The 20,023-nt window shown below is 46.1% G+C and overlaps 1 protein-coding gene across 1 annotated transcript in view; it reads left to right on the top strand.

The window, feature by feature from the left end:
• LOC144506541 (disco-interacting protein 2 homolog C-like) overlaps positions 1–20,023 on the top strand; it is a 581,001-nt gene that overhangs the window by 351,160 nt on the left and 209,818 nt on the right. Inside the window, exons 6-8 of the mRNA XM_078232798.1 lie at positions 1,019–1,150; positions 15,039–15,158; positions 17,495–17,692. Of these exons, the coding sequence (XP_078088924.1) occupies positions 1,019–1,150; positions 15,039–15,158; positions 17,495–17,692 (450 nt within the window). The remainder of the gene's footprint in view (positions 1–1,018; positions 1,151–15,038; positions 15,159–17,494; positions 17,693–20,023) is intronic.

Genomic DNA, 20,023 nt, shown 5'->3' with positions numbered 1-20,023 from the left:
GGATTGAATGTGGAAGAGTCAAAATTGAGGTAACCTTTGAGAAAACGATAGTTTAAATGATCTGTTCAAACCCTCCAATTTATACAGGCAATTAGCAAATCCACCCCACCCCCAACTACAGCCAACACTCTCTCTTCAATCATTCAATTCATCCTGACATTTTTCAAAATACAAATGTCACTTTCATTCCTTTTCCTTGTTATTTTAAATGTTTCCCAGTTATATAGCAGTAACGGTGCTTAAAATGAACCAGTAATTTTAATTTTTAAATTAAAATTCAAAGTTTTCTGTACTTTCCTTCATACAAGATAAGTGAAGGAAATGATGTGTACCTACATTGTAAGTTGCAAAGCCCAACAGCTACTTATTTTGACATCTCTGTGACCTGGGTGTCTTGAGAGTCTTACAGGGTCAGCTTTTGTGGAACTGTTGGTCAACAATCTCTAACACAACTTGACACAGTCTGTGATTCCCCCACACGGTGACGGGACAGGGGTCTGTGATTCCCCCACACGGTGACGGGACGGGGATCTGTGATTCCCCCACACGGTGACGGGATGGGGATCTGTGATTCACCCACACGATGACGGGACGGGGGTCTGTGATTCCCCCACACGGTGACTGGAGTCACAGGGAAAATAACGAAGATGGCTTTTGTGTTGTTCATTTAACTATATTCCAGAAGTGAGCTAATTTAATACTGCTAGTTGGTGGCAAGGCAACTTGTCGATAAATTGATTGTTGTGAAGCTTGAAGGACCTATTTTGGACAATGACTAAGAAATTAGAGTGCGAACAGAGCAAAGTAAATCTGAAGCGATTGATTATTTGACATTGTATTGACTTTGCTGAATTAGATGGTGGTTGTGTATGTTGTTCTAAATTTTGACACCAAAATCCTGTAGATGACATGTTTACTGGAATGTCTCTTAAGCAATCATAAAAAATCAAAATTACACTTTAAGGCAGCAATTAATCTTTTCTTTCTTTACTTAATATTTGACCCTTTTCTTTATTAGAAAACCACTCTGCGCCTCCAGATATCACCACTTATACAACAGAGCACTCAATACAGGTTGAACGTCCCCAAGGAACAACACCAAGAGCGGTCCCAAAGTATGGAAATGCTGAACTAATGGAAACCGGTGATGGTGAGTTTTGTATTTCATTCCACGCGCTGTCCGTTATTCATTGTTTAACAGGTATTAATGTTCTCAAAATTGATTCTGAAATTCAAATAAAATATGGAAGTAGGGTTAAATGCTTGAACTAGCAGAAATAAGTGCTGTAACTTCAAACCCCCATTAAGGGTTATGATGGATTTGTAGATGACTGATGACGTTACAAGCAGTTTCATAAATAGAATCTTCTAGTTAGCTGTCGTCTATCAGCAGAATTTTACATAACGTGCGTGAAATATAGTAAAACACTTATTGAAGTTACGCCAAAGATGTGAATACAAGGCATGTTTCTTACTGACTTGTAATAAATCTCAGTCCAATTAGAAATGATATGCATGGGGCAGGATGGTGAAGTAGACCATGTAACATTATTGAAAGGCAGGCGCTTTACACACACAATTGTTGACACCGAATTACTGAACTCAGAAGTTGCAACTATGAAAGTATTCTTGTTTGCAAGGACAGATGGAGGTGGTGGCAGCATAGTGGTATTGAATTGGGAATCCAGAGATGCAGGGTAATGCTCTGGGGCACCGAGTGTTTAGATTTGTGGGACTAGGTGCAGTCCCATCAATGGCCACCACTTCCAGTGGCGCTGCTGGAACTACATAGCTGTCGGGATTGATACTCCGAGTAAGGGGCAGACCTCCCGTCTCAAACCAACCATCTGCATAGAATGGCAGCAGGACAGTCAACATCGATTTGTTTCCTGCTGAAATAAATGCTGCAGTGCTCCAGTGAAGCCCAACACAAGCTGGACAAGGAGCATCTCATCTTCCAGTTAGGCATATTACAGCCCTCATGACTCAACAGTGAGTTCCACAATTTTAAACTGTGACCTTTCACCTCCATCTTAATCCTTTTTTTTAATATCCCATGCATTTTTTGTCTCGGTGCAAACCACCTCCCCACCCCCAAACATTTGTCTCCTCTTCTCAGGTTTGCTACATCCTTGTTGCAATCTCTCCCAGCTCTAGCTAATCACTGTTCCAGCTGTTTTATCCCTCTTCTGTTTATTGCTGCCATTAGACTTTTGAATGGACCTACCTTATATTAAGTTGATCCTTCTCTACACCCTAGCTATGACCGTAGCACTACATTCTGCATCCTCTCCTTTCCTTCTCCCCTATGTACTCTATGAATGGTATGCTTTGTCTGTATAGTGCACAAGAAGCAATACTTATCACTGTATCCCAATACATGTGACAAAATAAATCAGCTTAATACTATGCTTTATTTATTCGTCACAAGTAGGCTTACATTGACACTGCAATGAAGTTACTGTGGAAATCCCCTAGTCACCACACTCTGGCACCTGTTCGGGTACATGGAGGGAGAATTTAGCATGGCCAATGCACCAGCACGTTTTTTGGACTGTGGGAGGATACTAGAGCACCCGAAGGAAACCCACGCAGGCACAGGGAGAACGTGCAAACTCCAGTGACCCAAGCCGGGAATCGGTCCCAGGTTCCTGGCGCTGTGAGGCAGCAGTGCTAACCATGATGCCACCGTGCCACTCCATGTTATCTCTCTCAGTTCTGAAGAAGAGTCAAACGGACTCAAAATGTGAACTCTGTTTCCTCTGCCAACAGATGCCGCCACAACACCTGCTGAGTTTTTCCAGCATTCTCTGTTGTTTTATTTCCTGCTGACTTTTTTCAGTGATGGGATTGAGAAGTCCGCCATCTGAAATCCACCACACACCCCCAACCCCCCCACTCCCCCCCCCCCCACCCCCCGACCCCCCCCCACCCCCCCCACCCCCCCCACCCCCCCCACCCCCCCCACCCCACCCACCCCTCCCCCACCCCTCCCACCCCACCCCACCCACCCCACCCCCCCCACCCCACCCCACCCCCCCACCCCCTCCACCCCACCCCACCCCACCCCCCACCCCACCCCACCCCCCACCCCCCCACCCCACTCCCCACCCCCCACCCCCCCACCCCACTCCCCACCCCCCCACCCCACTCCCCACCCCCACTCCCCACCCCACCCCACTCCCCACCCCCCCACCCCACTCCCCACCCCCCCACCCCACTCCCCACCCCCCCACCCCACTCCACTCCCCACCCCCCCCACCCCACTCCACTCCCCACCCCCCCACCCCACTCCACTCCCCACCCCCCCACCCCACTCCACTCCCCACCCCCCCACCCCACTCCACTCCCCACCCCCCCACCCCACTCCACTCCCCACCCCCCCACCCCACTCCACTCCCCACCCCCCCACCCCACTCCACTCCCCACCCCCCCACCCCACTCCACTCCCCACCCCCCCACCCCACTCCACTCCCCACCCCCCCACCCCACTCCACTCCCCACCCCCCCACCCCACTCCACTCCCCACCCCACTCCACTCCCCACCCCCCCACCCCACTCCACTCCCCACCCCCCCACCCCACTCCCCACCCCCCCACCCCACCCCCCCACCCCACTCCCCCCACCCCACCCCCCCACCCCACTCCCCCACCCCACTCCCCCCCCCACCCCACTCCCCACCCCACTCCCCACCCCCCCCACCCCACTCCCCACCCCCCCCACCCCACTCCCCACCCCCCCCACCCCACTCCCCACCCCCCCCACCCCACTCCCCACCCCCCCCACCCCACTCCCCACCCCCCCCACCCCACTCCCCACCCCCCCCACCCCACTCCCCACCCCCCCCACCCCACTCCCCACCCCCCCCACCCCACTCCCCACCCCCCCCACCCCACTCCCCACCCCCCCCACCCCACTCCCCACCCCCCCACCCCACTCCCCACCCCCCCACCCCACTCCCCACCCCCCCACCCCCCACCCCCCCACCCCACTCCCCACCCCACTCCCCACCCCACTCCCCACTCCCCCACCCCACTCCCCACTCCCCCACCCCACTCCCCACTCCCCCACCCCACTCCCCACTCCCCCACCCCACTCCCCACTCCCCACTCCCCACTCCCCACTCCCCCACCCCACTCCCCACTCCCCCACTCCCCCACCCCACTCCCCACTCCCCACTCCCACTCCCCACTCCCCACTCCCCCACTCCCCACTCCCCCACCCCACTCCCCACTCCCCACTCCCCCACCCCACTCCCCACACCGCCCGCTCCTCCGATTTACTGGGATTAAGTCCCGCTTCAGAAAGCTGCCATCAAATCTGATTGGCTGACAGCCATGTAGTCCCAACAGTGCCACTGGAAGCCATGGCCACTGTTGGGACTGCAACTGGTCCCATGCTTGTAATGTGCTCTTTGCATATCTTTGTGGCCTATTTCAGAATCAAATTGATGAAATCTCATCAGTTGTCATCTTTGGTGTTCTCTCTGGCTGATGGGAAGGGAAAAACGAAAGGGACTGGAAAGAATGTAACGTTTTTACATTCATTCTCGATATACGTCCACCACTGACAACGCCAGCAGTAATTGTCTATCCCTAGTTGTAGTCTGTGTCACACTTCCGCCAAAGTTTTATTTCTGAAGACATTCCTACCATGCAGTTAGGTCGGGAGTTACATGATCTTGACCTTGTAACAATGAAGAAACAGAGATATTTGTCCAAGTCGAGATGGTGTGTTCTCTGAGGGGAATTTGGAGTTCCAAACACCTAGAAAATGAGATTAATCTGACTTTAGTGGTAGTTATTGGCGGTGTAGACACAATGGACTGAAGTGTCTTTTCTGAGCTGTATGACTCTATGCAGCTGCTGCTTTTGTCCTTCTAGGTGGTAGAAGTCACTATTTTTTTTAAAAGCCACATCAAAAGGTCATTAAAAAGATAAGTGCTAGGGCAGTATAATAACATAACATACCAGAAATATTGGAGAACATAGAGTTTCATGAGAGAGAGGAACTGAAGGAGATCAGTATTAGTAGAGAAATGGTGTTGGTGAAACTGCTGGAATTGAAAGCCCATAAATCCCCAGGGCCTGATGATCTACATCCCATAGTACTTCAGGAAGTAGAAGTGGGTGTCCTCGTACACCAATGGATGCATTGGTGGTCATTGTAATAACTCCACGGAGGTGAAAATCCCGTCACCAAGTTACTTTATTTACACCATATATCTGTACATAGCCAGCTCTCCAGTTGCTCCCTGCTGAATGCAGGCTGGGAGTCTGACACACCTGCTTTAAATAGGGAGCATGAGGCTCCCTGATTTAACCATCAATTAGGACTCATCAGGTATTTCTTTTGATACCAATCAAGTAAACAAACTCAAATTAACTTGGGGACAAAGTAAAAGGGGCAGCTCCCCAAAAGGAGGGGGAACAGCCCAAACCAAAAAGCAATCACAAAGGAAACTTAAAACATCAAATCATAATGTGATTGTCGGGGTCAATAATACACCCCGGCCCCTACGGTGCTCAGCGGGCGCGGAAGGTGTCAACTGTGCCAGTGGACACCGCATGCTCCCTCTCCAGGGACACCTGGCCGCGAATATAGCCATGGTAGTGAGGCAGACAGTCAGGATGGACGACCCCGTCGATTGCCTGCTGCCTGGACCTATTAATGGCGCGCCTCACCAGGTTCATGAGGAGGTCGTCCTCCCGATCCGCCCCTCTCCGCACCAGCTGCTCGTAGATCAGGAGCGTGGGGCTGAAGTGCAAACAAAACATCAGTAAAAGGTGTTTCAGGAAAACAAAAAGGGTGTGCAATCTATAACACAAAACGTAGACATGGTCCACGGACTCCACAAGACCAGGACTCGTTAGGTAGTTCATATGTTAGCAAGCCAACCTCATTAGCCTGGCTGAAGTCATCACAGTCATCTTCCAAGACTCTATAAACTCTGGAACAGTTCCTACAGATTGGAGGGTAACTAATGTAACCCCTACATTTAAAAAGGGAGGTAGAGAGAAAACAGGGAATTATAGACCAGTGAACCTGATGTCAGTAGTGGGGAAAATTGTGGAGCCCATTATCCAAGATTTTATAGCAGAGCACTTGAAAAACAGTGGCAGGATTGGGCAGAATCAGCATGGATTTATGAATGGGAGATCATGCTTGACAAATCTTCTGGAGTTCTTCGAGGATGTAACTAGTAGAGTTGATGAGGGAGAGCCAGTGGATGTGGTTTATTTGGACTTTCAGAAAGCTTTCGACACAGTCCCACGCAGGAGATTAGCATGTAAAATTAAAGTGCATGGGTTTGGGAGGAGTGTATTAAAATGGGTAGAAAACTGATTGGCAGACAGGAAGTAGAGTAGGAATAAATGGGTCTTTTTCCGAATGGCAGGAAATAACTTGTCGGGTACTGCAGGGATCAATGCTAGGATCCCAGCTATTCACAGCATATATTCATGAATTAGATGAGGGAACTAAATGAATTATCTCCAAATTTGCAAATGACGCAAAGCTGGGTGGGAGGGTGAGCTGTGAGGGGGATGCAGAGATGCTTCAGTGAGATTTGGACAAGTTGACTGAATGGGTAAATGCATGGCAGATGCAGTTTAATGTGAATAAATAAGAGGTCATTTTACTTGGGTAGCAAAAACAGGAAGAAAGATTATTATCTGAATGGCTATAAATTGAGTGGGGGAAATGTACAACAAGCAGGTGCAGCAGGTGGTAAAGAAGGCAAATGATATGTCAGCTTCCTAGTGAGAGGATTCTGGTACAGGAGCAAGGATGTCTTGCTGCAACTATACAGGCCCTGGATGAAGCCACACCTGGAATATTGTGTGAAGTTTTGGTGTCCTTATTTGAGGAATGATGTTTTTGTTCTGGAGGGTGTGCAGCGAAGGTTTACCAGACAGATTCCTGGGATGGCAGGACTGATGTATGAGGAGAGATTGAGTCGGTTAGGATTATATTCGCTGGAGTTCAGAAGAATGAGGGGGAATCTCATAGAAACCTAGAAAATTCTAAAATGATCAGACAGGTAGATGCAGAAAGCATGTCCCTGATAGCAGGGGCGCGCAGAACTAGGGGTCCTATTCCAAGGATATGGGGTAAATCTTTTAGGACTGAGATGAGGAGAAATTGCTTCACCCAAAGAGTGGTAAGCCTGTGGAATTCGCTACCACAGAAAGTAGTTGAGGCGAAAGGGAGGAAAGGTATAGCGGGAGGGCAGGATCATTCTGTTGAGTTGGATAATCAGCCATGATCATAATGAATGGCAGAACAAGTTCAAAGGGTCGAATGGCCTACTCCTGTTCCTATTTTCTATGTTTTTATGGATGGAGGATTGGTTAATGGATGGGAAGCACAGTGAGGATAAATGTTTGATGTTCTGGACAATTGCATTCAATCCTGTGTTAAGAGGAAACACTTAGACCAAGATTGTTGTTTCTTTCTGTAAAGTGACATGGCAATTGATGGTATCTGTGAAGTGATCTCCAGTGTTTGCCATATTTTGCATGACAGTCAATCATTGAAGGGTTCTGGGGCAGAAAAACAATAAACAGGAAAAGGCAGCAATTTCACTGGATTTATTTCGCATTGGAATAAATCTAAATGATCATTCTGTGCAATATCCCATTTCTGACACTTTCAGCATTTGATATCAAATCAGTAGATTCAAGACACATTTGTTAGCACTGTTGCCTCTCAGCGCCAGAGACTTAGGTTAAATTCCTGGCTTGGGTCACTGTCTGTGCGGAGTCTGCACGTTCTCCCCATGTCTGCGTGGATTTCCTCTGGGTGCTCCGGTTTCCTCCCACAGTCTGAAAGATGTGCTGGTTAGGCGCATCAGCCATGTACCCGAAAAGGCGACTAGAGGATTTTCACAGTAACTTCATTGCAGTGTTAATGTAAGCCTACTTGTGACTAATAAATAAACCTTTAAAAACTTTAAACTATCAGCCATTCAAACGTGCTGGGCACAACCTCATGTGTGCGCTGTTCTGTTACTACTTTGCTCTGTTGATTGACCTCCATTCAGAAACTGAGCACTTCACTTTGGAGGAAGGAGGTAGGGACCATGGTGAGAATCCGAACTCTCATAACGAACCGTGTCTTGTTAAGCAGGTACAGTGATGTCGGGGAAAAACATGGACAAAAATAGATGATTGAGACTGCCTGTTAGCCAGCCGAAGCAGATTAACTGAGAGGCAGCTTGTGAAAGAAGCTTCTAGGTGAAAAAAAGTTCCAGATTTTAATGGCAAAAATAAAGCTGCTGATTAACAGTTAAAAGTCCTGTCTTGGAGACCTGTATGGATCAAAACGTTGGGTCTGACAAATCATTGATTCTCTTTGTTGAGTGCGTGGGTGTTAGGAGAAGCCAATTTTCCTTAATGTTAGCAGACTTCAATTTGATCTCTTGAGGAACTAATAGAGCACTCACTGTTTCTCTGAATTATGCTGCAATCAATAAGTGACAGAAATGTGTTCTGTATAGCAGCAATCTGCAGCAATCCATTCCACACTTTATTCCGAGGGCTCGGAGGGGTTGTTTTACAGCTACCAAACACTGGCTAAGAACGCTTTGCTAAAGGCAAAATAGTGCGGATGTGGAATCTGAAACAACAAACCGGAAAATGCTGGAAAATCTCAGCAGGTCTGACAGCATCTGTGGAGAGAGGATAGAGCCAACGTTTCGATTCTAGATGACCCTTCTCCAGTGCTCTGACGAACGGTCAGAGCGGAGCAGACTCGATGGGCCGGGTGGCCTAATTCTGCTCCTATGTCTTATGTTCCGACCTGCTGAGATTTTCCAGTATTTTGCTGAGAACTCTTCGCTGTATCACCATTGTACAACTTCAGCAATGTCCAAGCTAATGTAACCATTTGCAGTGGATACTTAATGAATCAAATAACATTCCATGAGCACTTTAAGTAAATACTGGTGCATGTACAGCATGTTTTAGAATGCTCTTTTCATAGGAGAATAGGTATGGAAGGAGAAAATGGTTAATTAATGCCATTTTGATTCAGAAAATTAGTGAACGGAGGAAATAAGGGACTACTACTCAAGAAGGAACAAAAACAGGAAATGCTGAGAATGTTTCCATAGGGATATAGGACCAAGGTGAGTCAAGGAAGTACAAATCAGCCATGGACTAGTGAAACATGCTTGTGGGACTGAATGGCCTGCAGCTGTTCCCTTATCCTATTCTGAGAGATAAGTAGGTTCTGTAAAGGCAGGAAAATGGTTATTGCTTCAGATGTTTCCAGAATCTGCAGTATTTCATATTTTTGGACCCATCAAAAAAATAATGAGTTGCTACACTTCAGCATCAACCATTTATGATGCGAGAGACTAAATGGATATAAAAACCATCTTGCAGGATGACTTTAAAAAATCTGTCAGGCACAGAATTTCCTTCGGAGTGATGAGGGAAAAGCCAATCAGTGCATTCTTGATCGGTCTCTTCACATCCAGCTCACATTTTACTGGCTATGTTTGAGCTTCTTTTCCACATGAGCAAGGAAAATGGGGAGTCCTTTTGGGATTGTAACTTCAGTGTTTAATGTAAAGCAGGAAGAACAAAGTCACAACGCTGCTGCTGTTCCAGACCAGCATAGCCTGAACAACCAAACAGCTCACAGTGACTGGGACGGAAGTTGGATCTTCTGCCGGTCATTAGTATGAATAAACGTTCCAGGAAACAATGTTCGTTGTTTCCCCAAAACAAAGAAGTCCACAAGAACACTTCTTTTATCCTGCCCCCAGGGGTATGAATGTTTTGCATAATAAGCTAATTGGTATGCACACAGGGCAGTGAAATCACAAGTAGCTCATCAGTCGAACAAACCGAGCTACCATTCATACTGACGTTGTCCGTTTCCACATGAATCATTCAGATCCCCAAGGTTTTGCATCAGAGTTTAAAAAACCATTTGGTTCTAATGTCTGATATTTGTCACAGTTGCCAGCTGTGTTTAATTTCAGTGTAAATACCACTACAAACAGTGCCTTCTCACCAGCATTTTCTTATATTGAAACAATTCTTTCTCATAGAAAATAATGGTGTTTTGTTTTGCATTCAATGTCAAGCAGTTTCAAAAATACATTCATGAGGGGGGGGCTGGTGAAGGGGAAATAAATTACCGTGAGGGGTATATCTCCAATAAATACATTTGTAAGGGGTATATCTCCAACGCTTGTTTAAAGCAGATATTATCATAGAATCCCTACAGTGCAGAAGGAGGCCATTCAGCCCATCGAGCCTGCACTGACCACAATCCCACCCAGGCCCTTCCCCGCAACCCCACATATTTACCCTGTTAGTCCCCTGACACTAAGGGCAATTTAGCATGGCCAATCAATGTAACCCGTACATCTTTGGACCGTGGGAGGAAACCCACACAGACACGGTGAGAACGTGCAAACTCCACACAGATAGTCACCCGAGGCTGGAATATTGCTGTTTCCATCCCCTCTTATACGTTAAATAATCCAATGCTTTTCTCCCTCTCTCTAACTCTGAAGCAGAGTCATACTGTCTCAAAATGTTAACTCTGTTTTCTCTCCACAGATGCTGCCAGACCTGCTGAGTTTTTTTTCCTGAGTTCTCTGTTATTCTTTCAGATTCCAGTATCAGCAATATTTTGTTTTTATGTTATTGCACAAAAAGTGTTGACCCACTTTAGAAGCCTGTTTACAAACTTTAGCAAGTACCAACTCAGAATGCTGCTGATGTTTTGGTGTTCAGCACTCACTGGATCTTAGCATGTAGTCTGAAGATATTTAAACACACGTGTTAGTCAATACCTTAAACCTGGATCTTCTGAGGAGCGGCAGTCATTGTCAGCTTGCCGCTCCGCTTGAAGGTTTCCCCGACTCGATGCTTTGAGTGACGGTCTGTGTGGAGTTGTTACGTCCCCCATCTCTGGGTGCTCTGGTTTCCTCCCACAGTCCAAAGATATGTAGGTTAGCTGGATTAACCATGGGATTACGGGGATAGGGTGGGGATGGACCTGGGTAAAATGCTCTTTCGGCGAGTTGATGCAGACTCAATGGGCCAAATGGCCTCTTTCTGTACTGAAGTGTTTCTATAGATGCTGCCCGCATTTCTTCTGGGACCTTCCCAGTCTGCCTTTTCCAGAAATTTGGAATGGGAGTATCCCTTGGAGTGGAAGTTAGGACATGCGCCCTCCTTATGGCAGTAGCTGCCGTAAGTCTGAATGTGGGTGAATAGGTAAAGGAGTGAATGGGTATGATGGTGAGGGGGTGGGTGGGCGAGATGGTGGATGGGTGAGGTGTGTCTTTGGGACAAGTCAGTTCGGCGGTGGAGGTCAATAGTGGTTGGAAGGGATGGTTGAATCCTAGTGTCTATTGTGGGGGCTAGTGGAGTAGTTGGGGCTCAGCACAGTTGGGAGAGGTAGTCATAGAGGTTTACAGCATGGAAACAGGCCCTTCGGCCCAACTTGTCCATACCGCCCTTTTTTTTAAACCCCTAAGCTAATCCCAATTGCCTGCTTTTGGCCCATATCCCTCTCTACCCATCTTATCCATGTAACTATCTAAATGCATTTTAAAAGACAATATTGTACCCGCCTCCACAACTACCTCTGGCAGCTTGTTCCAGACATTCACCACCCTCTGTATGAAAAAATAGCCCCTCTGGACACTTTTGTATCTCTCCCCCCTCACTTTAAACCTATGTCCTCTAGTTTTAGACTCCCCTACTTTTGGGAAGTCAGGTATGGTTGGGGCGAGGTAGTCAGCAGGTCGTAGGGGTTAGGAAGATCATTGGGGGTTGACATGGTCAGGAGAGGTAGTCAAGTTGGGGACTTGGTTGTGGCGGGTAGTTGCAAGGGTCAGGTGTCGAGGGGGAGTCTTGAGATGGATGATTGGGGGCTAGTGTGAGTAATTTGGGGTGTCAGTTCTGTAGCTGTCCAGGAGTTAGACTAAGATTTTTCTGTCTAATGTTTCCTGGGTAACTATTCAGGTAGGTAGGTACTGTGGAATTGTCTGAAGACTCTGACCTTAGAGTCAAAGACATTTGTAGAGGATCCCAGAGATCAGGGGAATTGCCTATTGGAAGTTCAAACTCCTGGGCAATTCCCATGGAGATCAGCACATCAAGACTTGCGTGGCATCATGGCACACATCATGGGTTGTAGGTCTGGTCTCCAATGATCTGGGGATTGGAAGATCTGGGTCATTTAGTCAGAGAGTAGTTGTGGCCAAAACTGCTGGATCCTTTAAGGTTAATGTAAATAAGAATTTGAAGCAGGGTGAAGACATGGCGATGGAGAAAGAGGAGAGCGTAGTGTTGGATTTGAATTGTTTTATCAAAGCATTAGCACAAAAAGAATAGCAATGGGCCAAATAGTCATCTTTTACACTGTAAACCTCTATGGTTCCATGATGCAGAGTTCAAAATATGTTAAAGATTAACTTTGGAAGAATGATAGAATTGCATTTTTACAGGCTCTTGTCATCGTAAATGTCTCAGAGTACTTCCTGTACATGGTACATTATGGTGTTGTGCCTCTTGGTTAACAGGCAACATGCCAATGATTTTGTGTGTGGCAAGGTTCCAGAAAATGCACAGTTAATCCGTATTATTTAGTGTGATCTTGACTTGGGGCAGAAACTTGTACATTGGAAGAAGTTCCAAATGGTGTTACTGGAACTTGAATGTTAACCTAAATTGGGTAGAGGTATTCCTGATTTAGCCTCACATTTGAAGGGCAGCACCTCAGACATTATAACTATCCCTTCCTACTCCTGTATTAGCAGCCTAGCTTCTATGCTGGGTCTTGAAACTGTAACCACAATCATCAGTGATTGTTCACAGGGTAGTACTTACACTTCCCTATGTGTTGCCAATCTTGTTGGACTGCTATTGGTCGGAGGTAGGGTGGGTTTTCACAGACAAAAAGAGTAAAACATGAATCTTAATCAGTCGGTTGGTTATAGAGTGAAATTTGTTGGTCTCCAGTAACGCGGGACGTTTATATGGTGCATAGTTTATAAAGACCTGGAAATTCCAGCTTTGATTTCAAGTTGCTGAAGTTGTCTAATTTCAGTCATAATTGTAAATTTAAGTATCCTTGGTGTAGGGAGACACAAAAACACAATACAAGAACAAAAGAATTAGAAGCGGAATTATGCCACCAGGCCCTTCAAGCCTGCCCCGCCATTCAATATGATCATGGATGATCTATACCGGCCTCAACTCCTTTTCTGTGCCATTTCCCCATAGCCCTCTATTCCTCAATCTATCAAATATTTATCCACCTCCACTTTAAATACTTCTAATAATCCAGCCTCAACCACCCTCTGGGGCAGAGAATTCCAGAGGTTCACCACACTCTGCGAGAAGGAATTTCTAAGCACCTCCGTTTTAAATGACTGGCCCTTTATCGTGTTGTCCCCTTGTTTGAGACTCTCCTATTAGTGAAAACATCTCACCATTTACCCTGTCAAACCCCTTCAGGATCTTATCTGTTTGAATAGGGTCACCCCTCACTCTTCTAAACTCCAAGGAATACAGGCACAGACTATTAAGTCTCTCTTGATAGGGCAACCCTCTCATCCCAGGAATTAGCCTGGTGAATCTCCTTTGGACTGCCTCCAATGTTACTATATCCTGTTTTAGGTAAGGGGACCAAAACGTTACGCAATATTTCAAGTGAGGCCTCACCAACACCCTGTACAATTGCAACAAAACAGAAATTGACCAGACTTCTAGGGCAAGATTTTCTGGTCGGGTTCGCCCCCAAACTGGAAAGCCCCATCCGAGGTCAATGGACCTTTGCGTGGTCCACCCCTCACCTGCTATGATTCTCTTGTCAGGAGGGACAGGAAAATTTCTCCCCCTTGTTTCTGATTACTGTCTGTTTGTGGTTTCATTTCCTGCACCAAGTCGTGCAAAAGGCTGATTTTCGTCTGTTCCCATAGTCATTTTTTTCCCCTGGATTCCCTAGCCTGTCATCAGAGGCCAATAGCTTGAGGGGGTGCCAGTCTGCATCAAGCACAACTGACCAGGAGTCTTTCCCGCTCTTACCACCTGCCATTGGTGTGTTGGAAGGTGTTTGCAGGTGGGGATACTCAACCTGTTTGGCTGTGTTCACACCTTCCTTGACCATCAAGTCCTGGAGTGAGACTGGAACCCAGAGCTTCTGGCTCAGAGGCAAGGACACTACCCACTGTGCCACATGATCTCCCCCTGCTGACCAATGTAAGATTTGTGCTTATATAACATTCATTTTGGCTGTGGTGACCCATGCAGTTGAATGGCTGCCAGCATGCACTGTGAAGGCTGCTTATGCAGGAATACTTGAAGGAGATAGCAAGTCTCAGTGACCTTCATGTCCACATTACCAAGTCACAATCGTTTTGTTTTAGGATGTCTTCAAGAACCTGGGATGGTTGTATAAACAGTCCCTGATCCGACTGGCCTGGTGCCAGTTCTAAGGAATTGTAGGTCTTTCCTCCTCCTTACCCCTATTAGTTTATGTGGTGTGCAGTCCGTATTGTATCTGAAGAGTGCCAAGTATGCAGCTTTTAACCATCATTCCATCTAATCTTTCTCACATCAGTTTAGTCTGTATCACTGTAATATCATTTTCTGTTGACAAAGGTTTTACTGAAGTCCACACCAAAGTTAAATGTGAAGTAGCATTGAGAATGTTCCCAATTGCCCAGAGTTGCTGAGTGACATCAAGATATAATTTACTAGAACACAATATATATATTTTGGGGATCAGTAAAGCCAGTTTTCTTTCGTAATGACGGCCTTTGGCGCGAACACATGTTCCGATATTTCAAACTGTTCAGTAAAATCGCTACAGACTAAAACATTTTGTCCCAGCCAGGGGACAGTGCTGGATTGAAGACATCTTGATTTTAGATTTTGCTGAGAGAAGTAAGGACGCGTATCAAGCACAGTGTTACCAGCTCTGCAACTCTATCCATCCGCTGACAGAGGAAAGCGGTGTTCTTCAGTAACCCAATTCATTTATCGATCTCTTTCACATAGGAGTACCAGTAAGCAGCCGAGTCTCTGCAAAGATCCAACAGCTTGTGAACACCCTCAAGAGGCCGAAACGCCCACCATTACGAGAATTCTTTGTTGACGATTTTGAAGAATTGCTGGAAGGTAAGTGTAAACTTATTAGTCTTTGGGTTTTATTCGGAAATGTTTTTATTACATATATGTTTTTGCTTAATCATCGAATCCTTGCAGTGCAGAAGGAGGCCATTCGGCCCGTCGAGTCTGCACCAACCACAATCCCATCCAGGCCCTATTCCTGTAACCCGTTATGTTTACCCTGCTAATCCCCTGACACTCGGGTCAATTTAGCACGGCCAAACAACCTAACCCACACATCTTTGGACTGTGGGAGGAAACTGGAGCACACTCTGCGAGAAGGAATTTCTAAGCACCTTTTCGACATGGAGAGAACGTGCAAACTCCACACAGACAGTGACCCGAGGCTGGAATTGAATCCAGGACCCTAGCGCTGTGAGGCAGCAGTGCTAACCACTGTGCCGCCCTGCAACAGGATCCGTGATTTATTTTCCTCTCAACACCTACCTAAGTTTAAGTTTATTTATTAGTGTCACAAGTAGGCTTACATTAACACTGCAATAAAGTTACTGTGAAAATCCTCTAGTCCCCACACTCCTGCACCTGTTTCGGTACACTGAGGGAGAATTTAGCATGGCCAATGCATCTAACCAGCACATCTTTCAGACTGTAGAAAGAAACCGGAGCAGCCGGAGAAAATCTTCCAGACTCTTCCCAGTCACCTACCTTACTCTCCCCTCCTTGACTTGGTGCTCTTTTTGTTGATGGTGTGCAGTTGAGCAATGCATTGCCCAGTGTGGCATTGAACTGCACAGGTAGCATGGTGGTCTTGACCTTGTCCAATCTGTGTACCACATTTCGTTTTGGGCACTGAACCTGAGGAATGATTTATTATCTTTGGAGTGCAGTACAGCTCAAATTCACTGGAATGATCCAGTGTTTAAAGGGTTGAATTGTGAGGCCAGGTTGCTTGTAGAAAGTTGGGTTTAGAAAGTTATGGGGTGATCTAACTGAGGTGCGAACATGATCAAGTGATTCGATGGGCTAGATAGAGAGAAACCATTGTCCCCAGTGGCCAAAACCAGAACAAGGGAGTGGAATTTTCAAATCGGAGCTCAGCCATTTGAGTGAAATCGGGAAGTACTTCTTCATGTAGGGCTGGATTTTACGATCCCCCGCCAATGGGTTTGAAGGTGTGGAGTTGTGCAAAATCCAGCGGGTAGCCTTCCTGCCCGCCCTTGACCTACCTGAAATTTTACAGGGGGTGGGAGGGAGGTGTCAGGTGGTTTGCCCAATCTTGGGTCTATTGAAGACTACCGTCCCCGCCGCTGCCCAGCCCTATCTGAGGCACCCCCTCCCTAAAATCATCCCAACCACGCCTTGGCCTCTTGAACCCTGCTTACTTGCTTTGCCGAATCTCAAGCTTACGTGGGCCCCTCAGTGTGGTTGGACAGTCTGCAGTTCCAGTTGGCAGATCTCTAAGGTGTGAAATCGCAGAAGTCTCACCTTAAAGTACTTAACACTGGCTCCCCCAGTCATCAGGATTGTGGACAGGCTTCTAACTGACTTTATAGCAGAGTCGATGGAGGAAGGAAACAAGGGATTGAGCTGTTCTGTAAAATCCAATCCATGAAGTTTACTGTAACTCTATGAAAACTCTTCAACAAAATAACAATTGATATTTTTACAATTGTGAATGACTAATTTTTGTTGGACAAAAATCAAGGGATATGCAGCAAAGGCAGGTAAATAAGAGTTGTGATACAACTGAGCCGTTAGCAGCAGATGCATGGGAACGCCACCATCTGCAAGATCCCGCCCCCCCTCCACACCACACACACCATTCCTTCACTGTCACTGGGCCCAAATTCTGGAACTTCCTCAAGAGCACAGCGGATTGCAAATACCAGATGGGCTGCAGTGATTCAAGAATGTGGCTCGCTACCACTTTCTCAAGGGCAATTAAGGATGGGCAATGGATGCTGGCCCAGCTAGTGAAGACTACTTCATGCGAAAGAATTTTTAGAAGTCTGATTGAATAGTGGGACTGAATCAAGGAAGTGAATGGCCTACTTGCGTTTCTATGGCCTTGAGTTATGTTCAGTTAAGATGACAGGAGCTACCATTGATGAAGCTTCAGTGTGTCCTCCCCACCAGGGAGAATCAGTCAAGGATTCCTGGACCCGATTGCCTCACAAGATCTGATCCTGAAACCTTTCTTGTCTGCGTGGTCTGGGTCCATAGCAGGAAATCTATTTATCCATTGAACCACCAGGAAATGTTGTGGAAATTACATAACTTACTGACAGTAGTGTTTTGGAGTTAATGTAGTCCATTTTAAAAGCATACAAACAGGAATTACAATTGTTTTGGTGGAAAGACTGACACTGTCAATTTTATTGTAGTTCAACAGCCAGATCCTAACCAGCCGAGACCGGAGGGAGCACAGATGCTTGCCATCAGGGGAGAGCAGCTTGGTGTCGTAACCAACTGGCCACCATCCCTAGAGGCGGCTCTTCAGCGTTGGGGTACCATCTCTCCAAAAGCACCTTGCCTGACCACCATGGACACGAATGGAAAACCACTTTACATCCTTACGTACGGTACTTAGACACTTTCTTGCCCAGGTCTTTCTGTTGCATATCTCATTGCCTGGAGTAATGTGATCAGCCTAAAGATCAGATTTGCTGAAGTCTGCTTTCTTTCCAAAGACACGAGTCATCAGTCTTGCCTGATCTATTGCTGTGACATTGAACACTTCAACCTTCTAGGAATGTTAATTAAAGATTTCTGTAGTGACCCAGACCATTTAGACAAGGTGACTTGGAACTCTAGTCAAAGTGTAAATGTTAATTTTTCTATGTTGGGTCATTACATACTGAGATCGTTTTATACGTGTGATGAGGTCTATAATTCTGATGATTCATTAGCAGCGAAGCAAGCCGTTATATAAGCCAAGCAGTGTTTCATTTAATGAAGTTGCGGTTGCATCTGACTTTGCATGGTGATCAAATTCCATTTAAAATTGATGCTGAATCTGACTCCTTTTGAGATCTGTCGTGAGAATTTTGCAAAGTGTTGATCATTTTTGAAGTCTGAACTTCTGAAAGCATTTGCTATTCAACTTAAACGGATATTTTAAAATTACTATAATTTTTTAAATGTGGTATGATGTCTTCTTCCATGCCATTGACTGAGTTGCACTTTGGGAATCTGTCATGAACCATAGTGATGGACTGTCCTATGTGTTATTGTGTCCACTTGGGCTTTTGGCTAAGATCAGGTGCAATGTCTCCTCTTGGATCTTTCTATCTCCCTTGTGGGGACCTTGAATTGGATCCAATTGGAATTTGAATATGGATTTTGGAGCAAGCAAGGAATGGATTTGGGTTTGCCCGGTCCATTCTGAGCGTTGGATTTGCAACTTTAAGAATGTAAAAAAAATGTTTTGTTTAAAAAAAAGTCTTATTGTGTCCAAGGGCTCAATGGAGATGGTAAAAAGTCTCACAACACCAGGTTGAAGTCCAACAGGTATATTTGGAATCACGAGCTTTCAGAGCGCTGCTCCTTCATCAGGTGAGATTCATATTTATTCCAAATAAACCAGTTGGACTTTAACCTGGTGTCGTGAGACTTCTTACTGTGTCCATCCCAGTCCAACGCTGGCATCTCCACATCAATGGAGATAGTAATAGTTACATTTCCCTGCCCGCACTTATCTCAGATGATAATTCAAGCAATAAAAACAGCAAGGAAACTATGGAATTTGTGTGTCCTACTCAAGGGATCAGATTTCATGTCGGTGACAAAGTGACAGCCCTTGTTACTAATTTTGAATAAAAGCACCCCCCCCCCCCCCCCCCCCCCCGCCCTGCCTCATGATCTAACAATCCCTTTGACATGGATTTCCCCTTTCCAGATGTGAGTTTGATGTTGGCTTCAGTTCAGGGGGCTGGACCTCTGGTGCCAGCAAAAATGATGACATCAAGTGCATTACGCCGTGTATTTGGAAGTGAAAACCACTTGTTGCCCTTCACTTTTTAACGATTCCGCAGACAGAGGAATAAAGATTGGGACACTGAAATCAGACAGAAGCTAAAATCTCATAAACTTCAAATTCATTCCTATCATTTAAAAAAATCTGTACATTCTTTTATCCTCATGGAGAAAGCTTGACATTCCACAAATATAACATTCATAAGCATTGTTCAGCAGTAATCGTGACCTTGGTGTAAGGTTAAAACACCCAGGCACATCTAATTCAATAGGGCATAGCTTATTCAAAGGTTTTGACAGTGAGGTTAGCCTAAAAAGTGAAAGTAAACTAAAAAGGAAGCGTATGTAAGGATGAGAAAACATGGTTCAGTTGGGTCGCTTGAGGGGTACAAGGTAGCAAGGAATGAGCTAAAGAAAGGGCTTAGGAGAGCTAGGAGGGGCATGAGAAGTCCTTGGCGTGTCGGATCAAGAAAAACCCCAAGGCTTTTTACTCTTATGTGAGAAATAAAAGAATGACCAGGGTGAGGTTAGGGCTGGTCAAGGACAGTAGTGGGAACTTGTGCATGGAGTCAGAAGAGATAGGAGAGGCGATGAATGAATACTTTTCTTCAGTGTTCACCAAGGAGAGGGGCCATGTTTTTGAGGATGAGTGTGAGATACAGGCTGATAGGAGGTAGATGTTCTGAGGGAAGATGTATTAGCAATTTTGAAAAACCTGAGGGTCGATAAGTCCCCTGGCCAGATGGGATATATCCTAGGATTCTTTGGGAGGCAAGGGATGAGATTGCAGAGCCTTTGGCTTTAATCTTTGGGTCCTCACCGAACATGGGGATAGTACCAGAGGACTGGAGAGTGGCAAATGTTGTTCCTCTGTTCAAGAAAGGAAATAGGAATGACCCTGGCAATTATAGGCCGGTTAGTCTTACTTCAGTGGTCGG

Source organism: Mustelus asterias, chromosome 2, assembly GCF_964213995.1.
Source record: "Mustelus asterias chromosome 2, sMusAst1.hap1.1, whole genome shotgun sequence".
In the NCBI taxonomy this organism is placed as follows: domain Eukaryota; kingdom Metazoa; phylum Chordata; class Chondrichthyes; order Carcharhiniformes; family Triakidae; genus Mustelus; species Mustelus asterias.
Note: the sequence above shows the minus strand (reverse complement) of the source record. Positions and strands in the feature narration are given on the sequence as shown.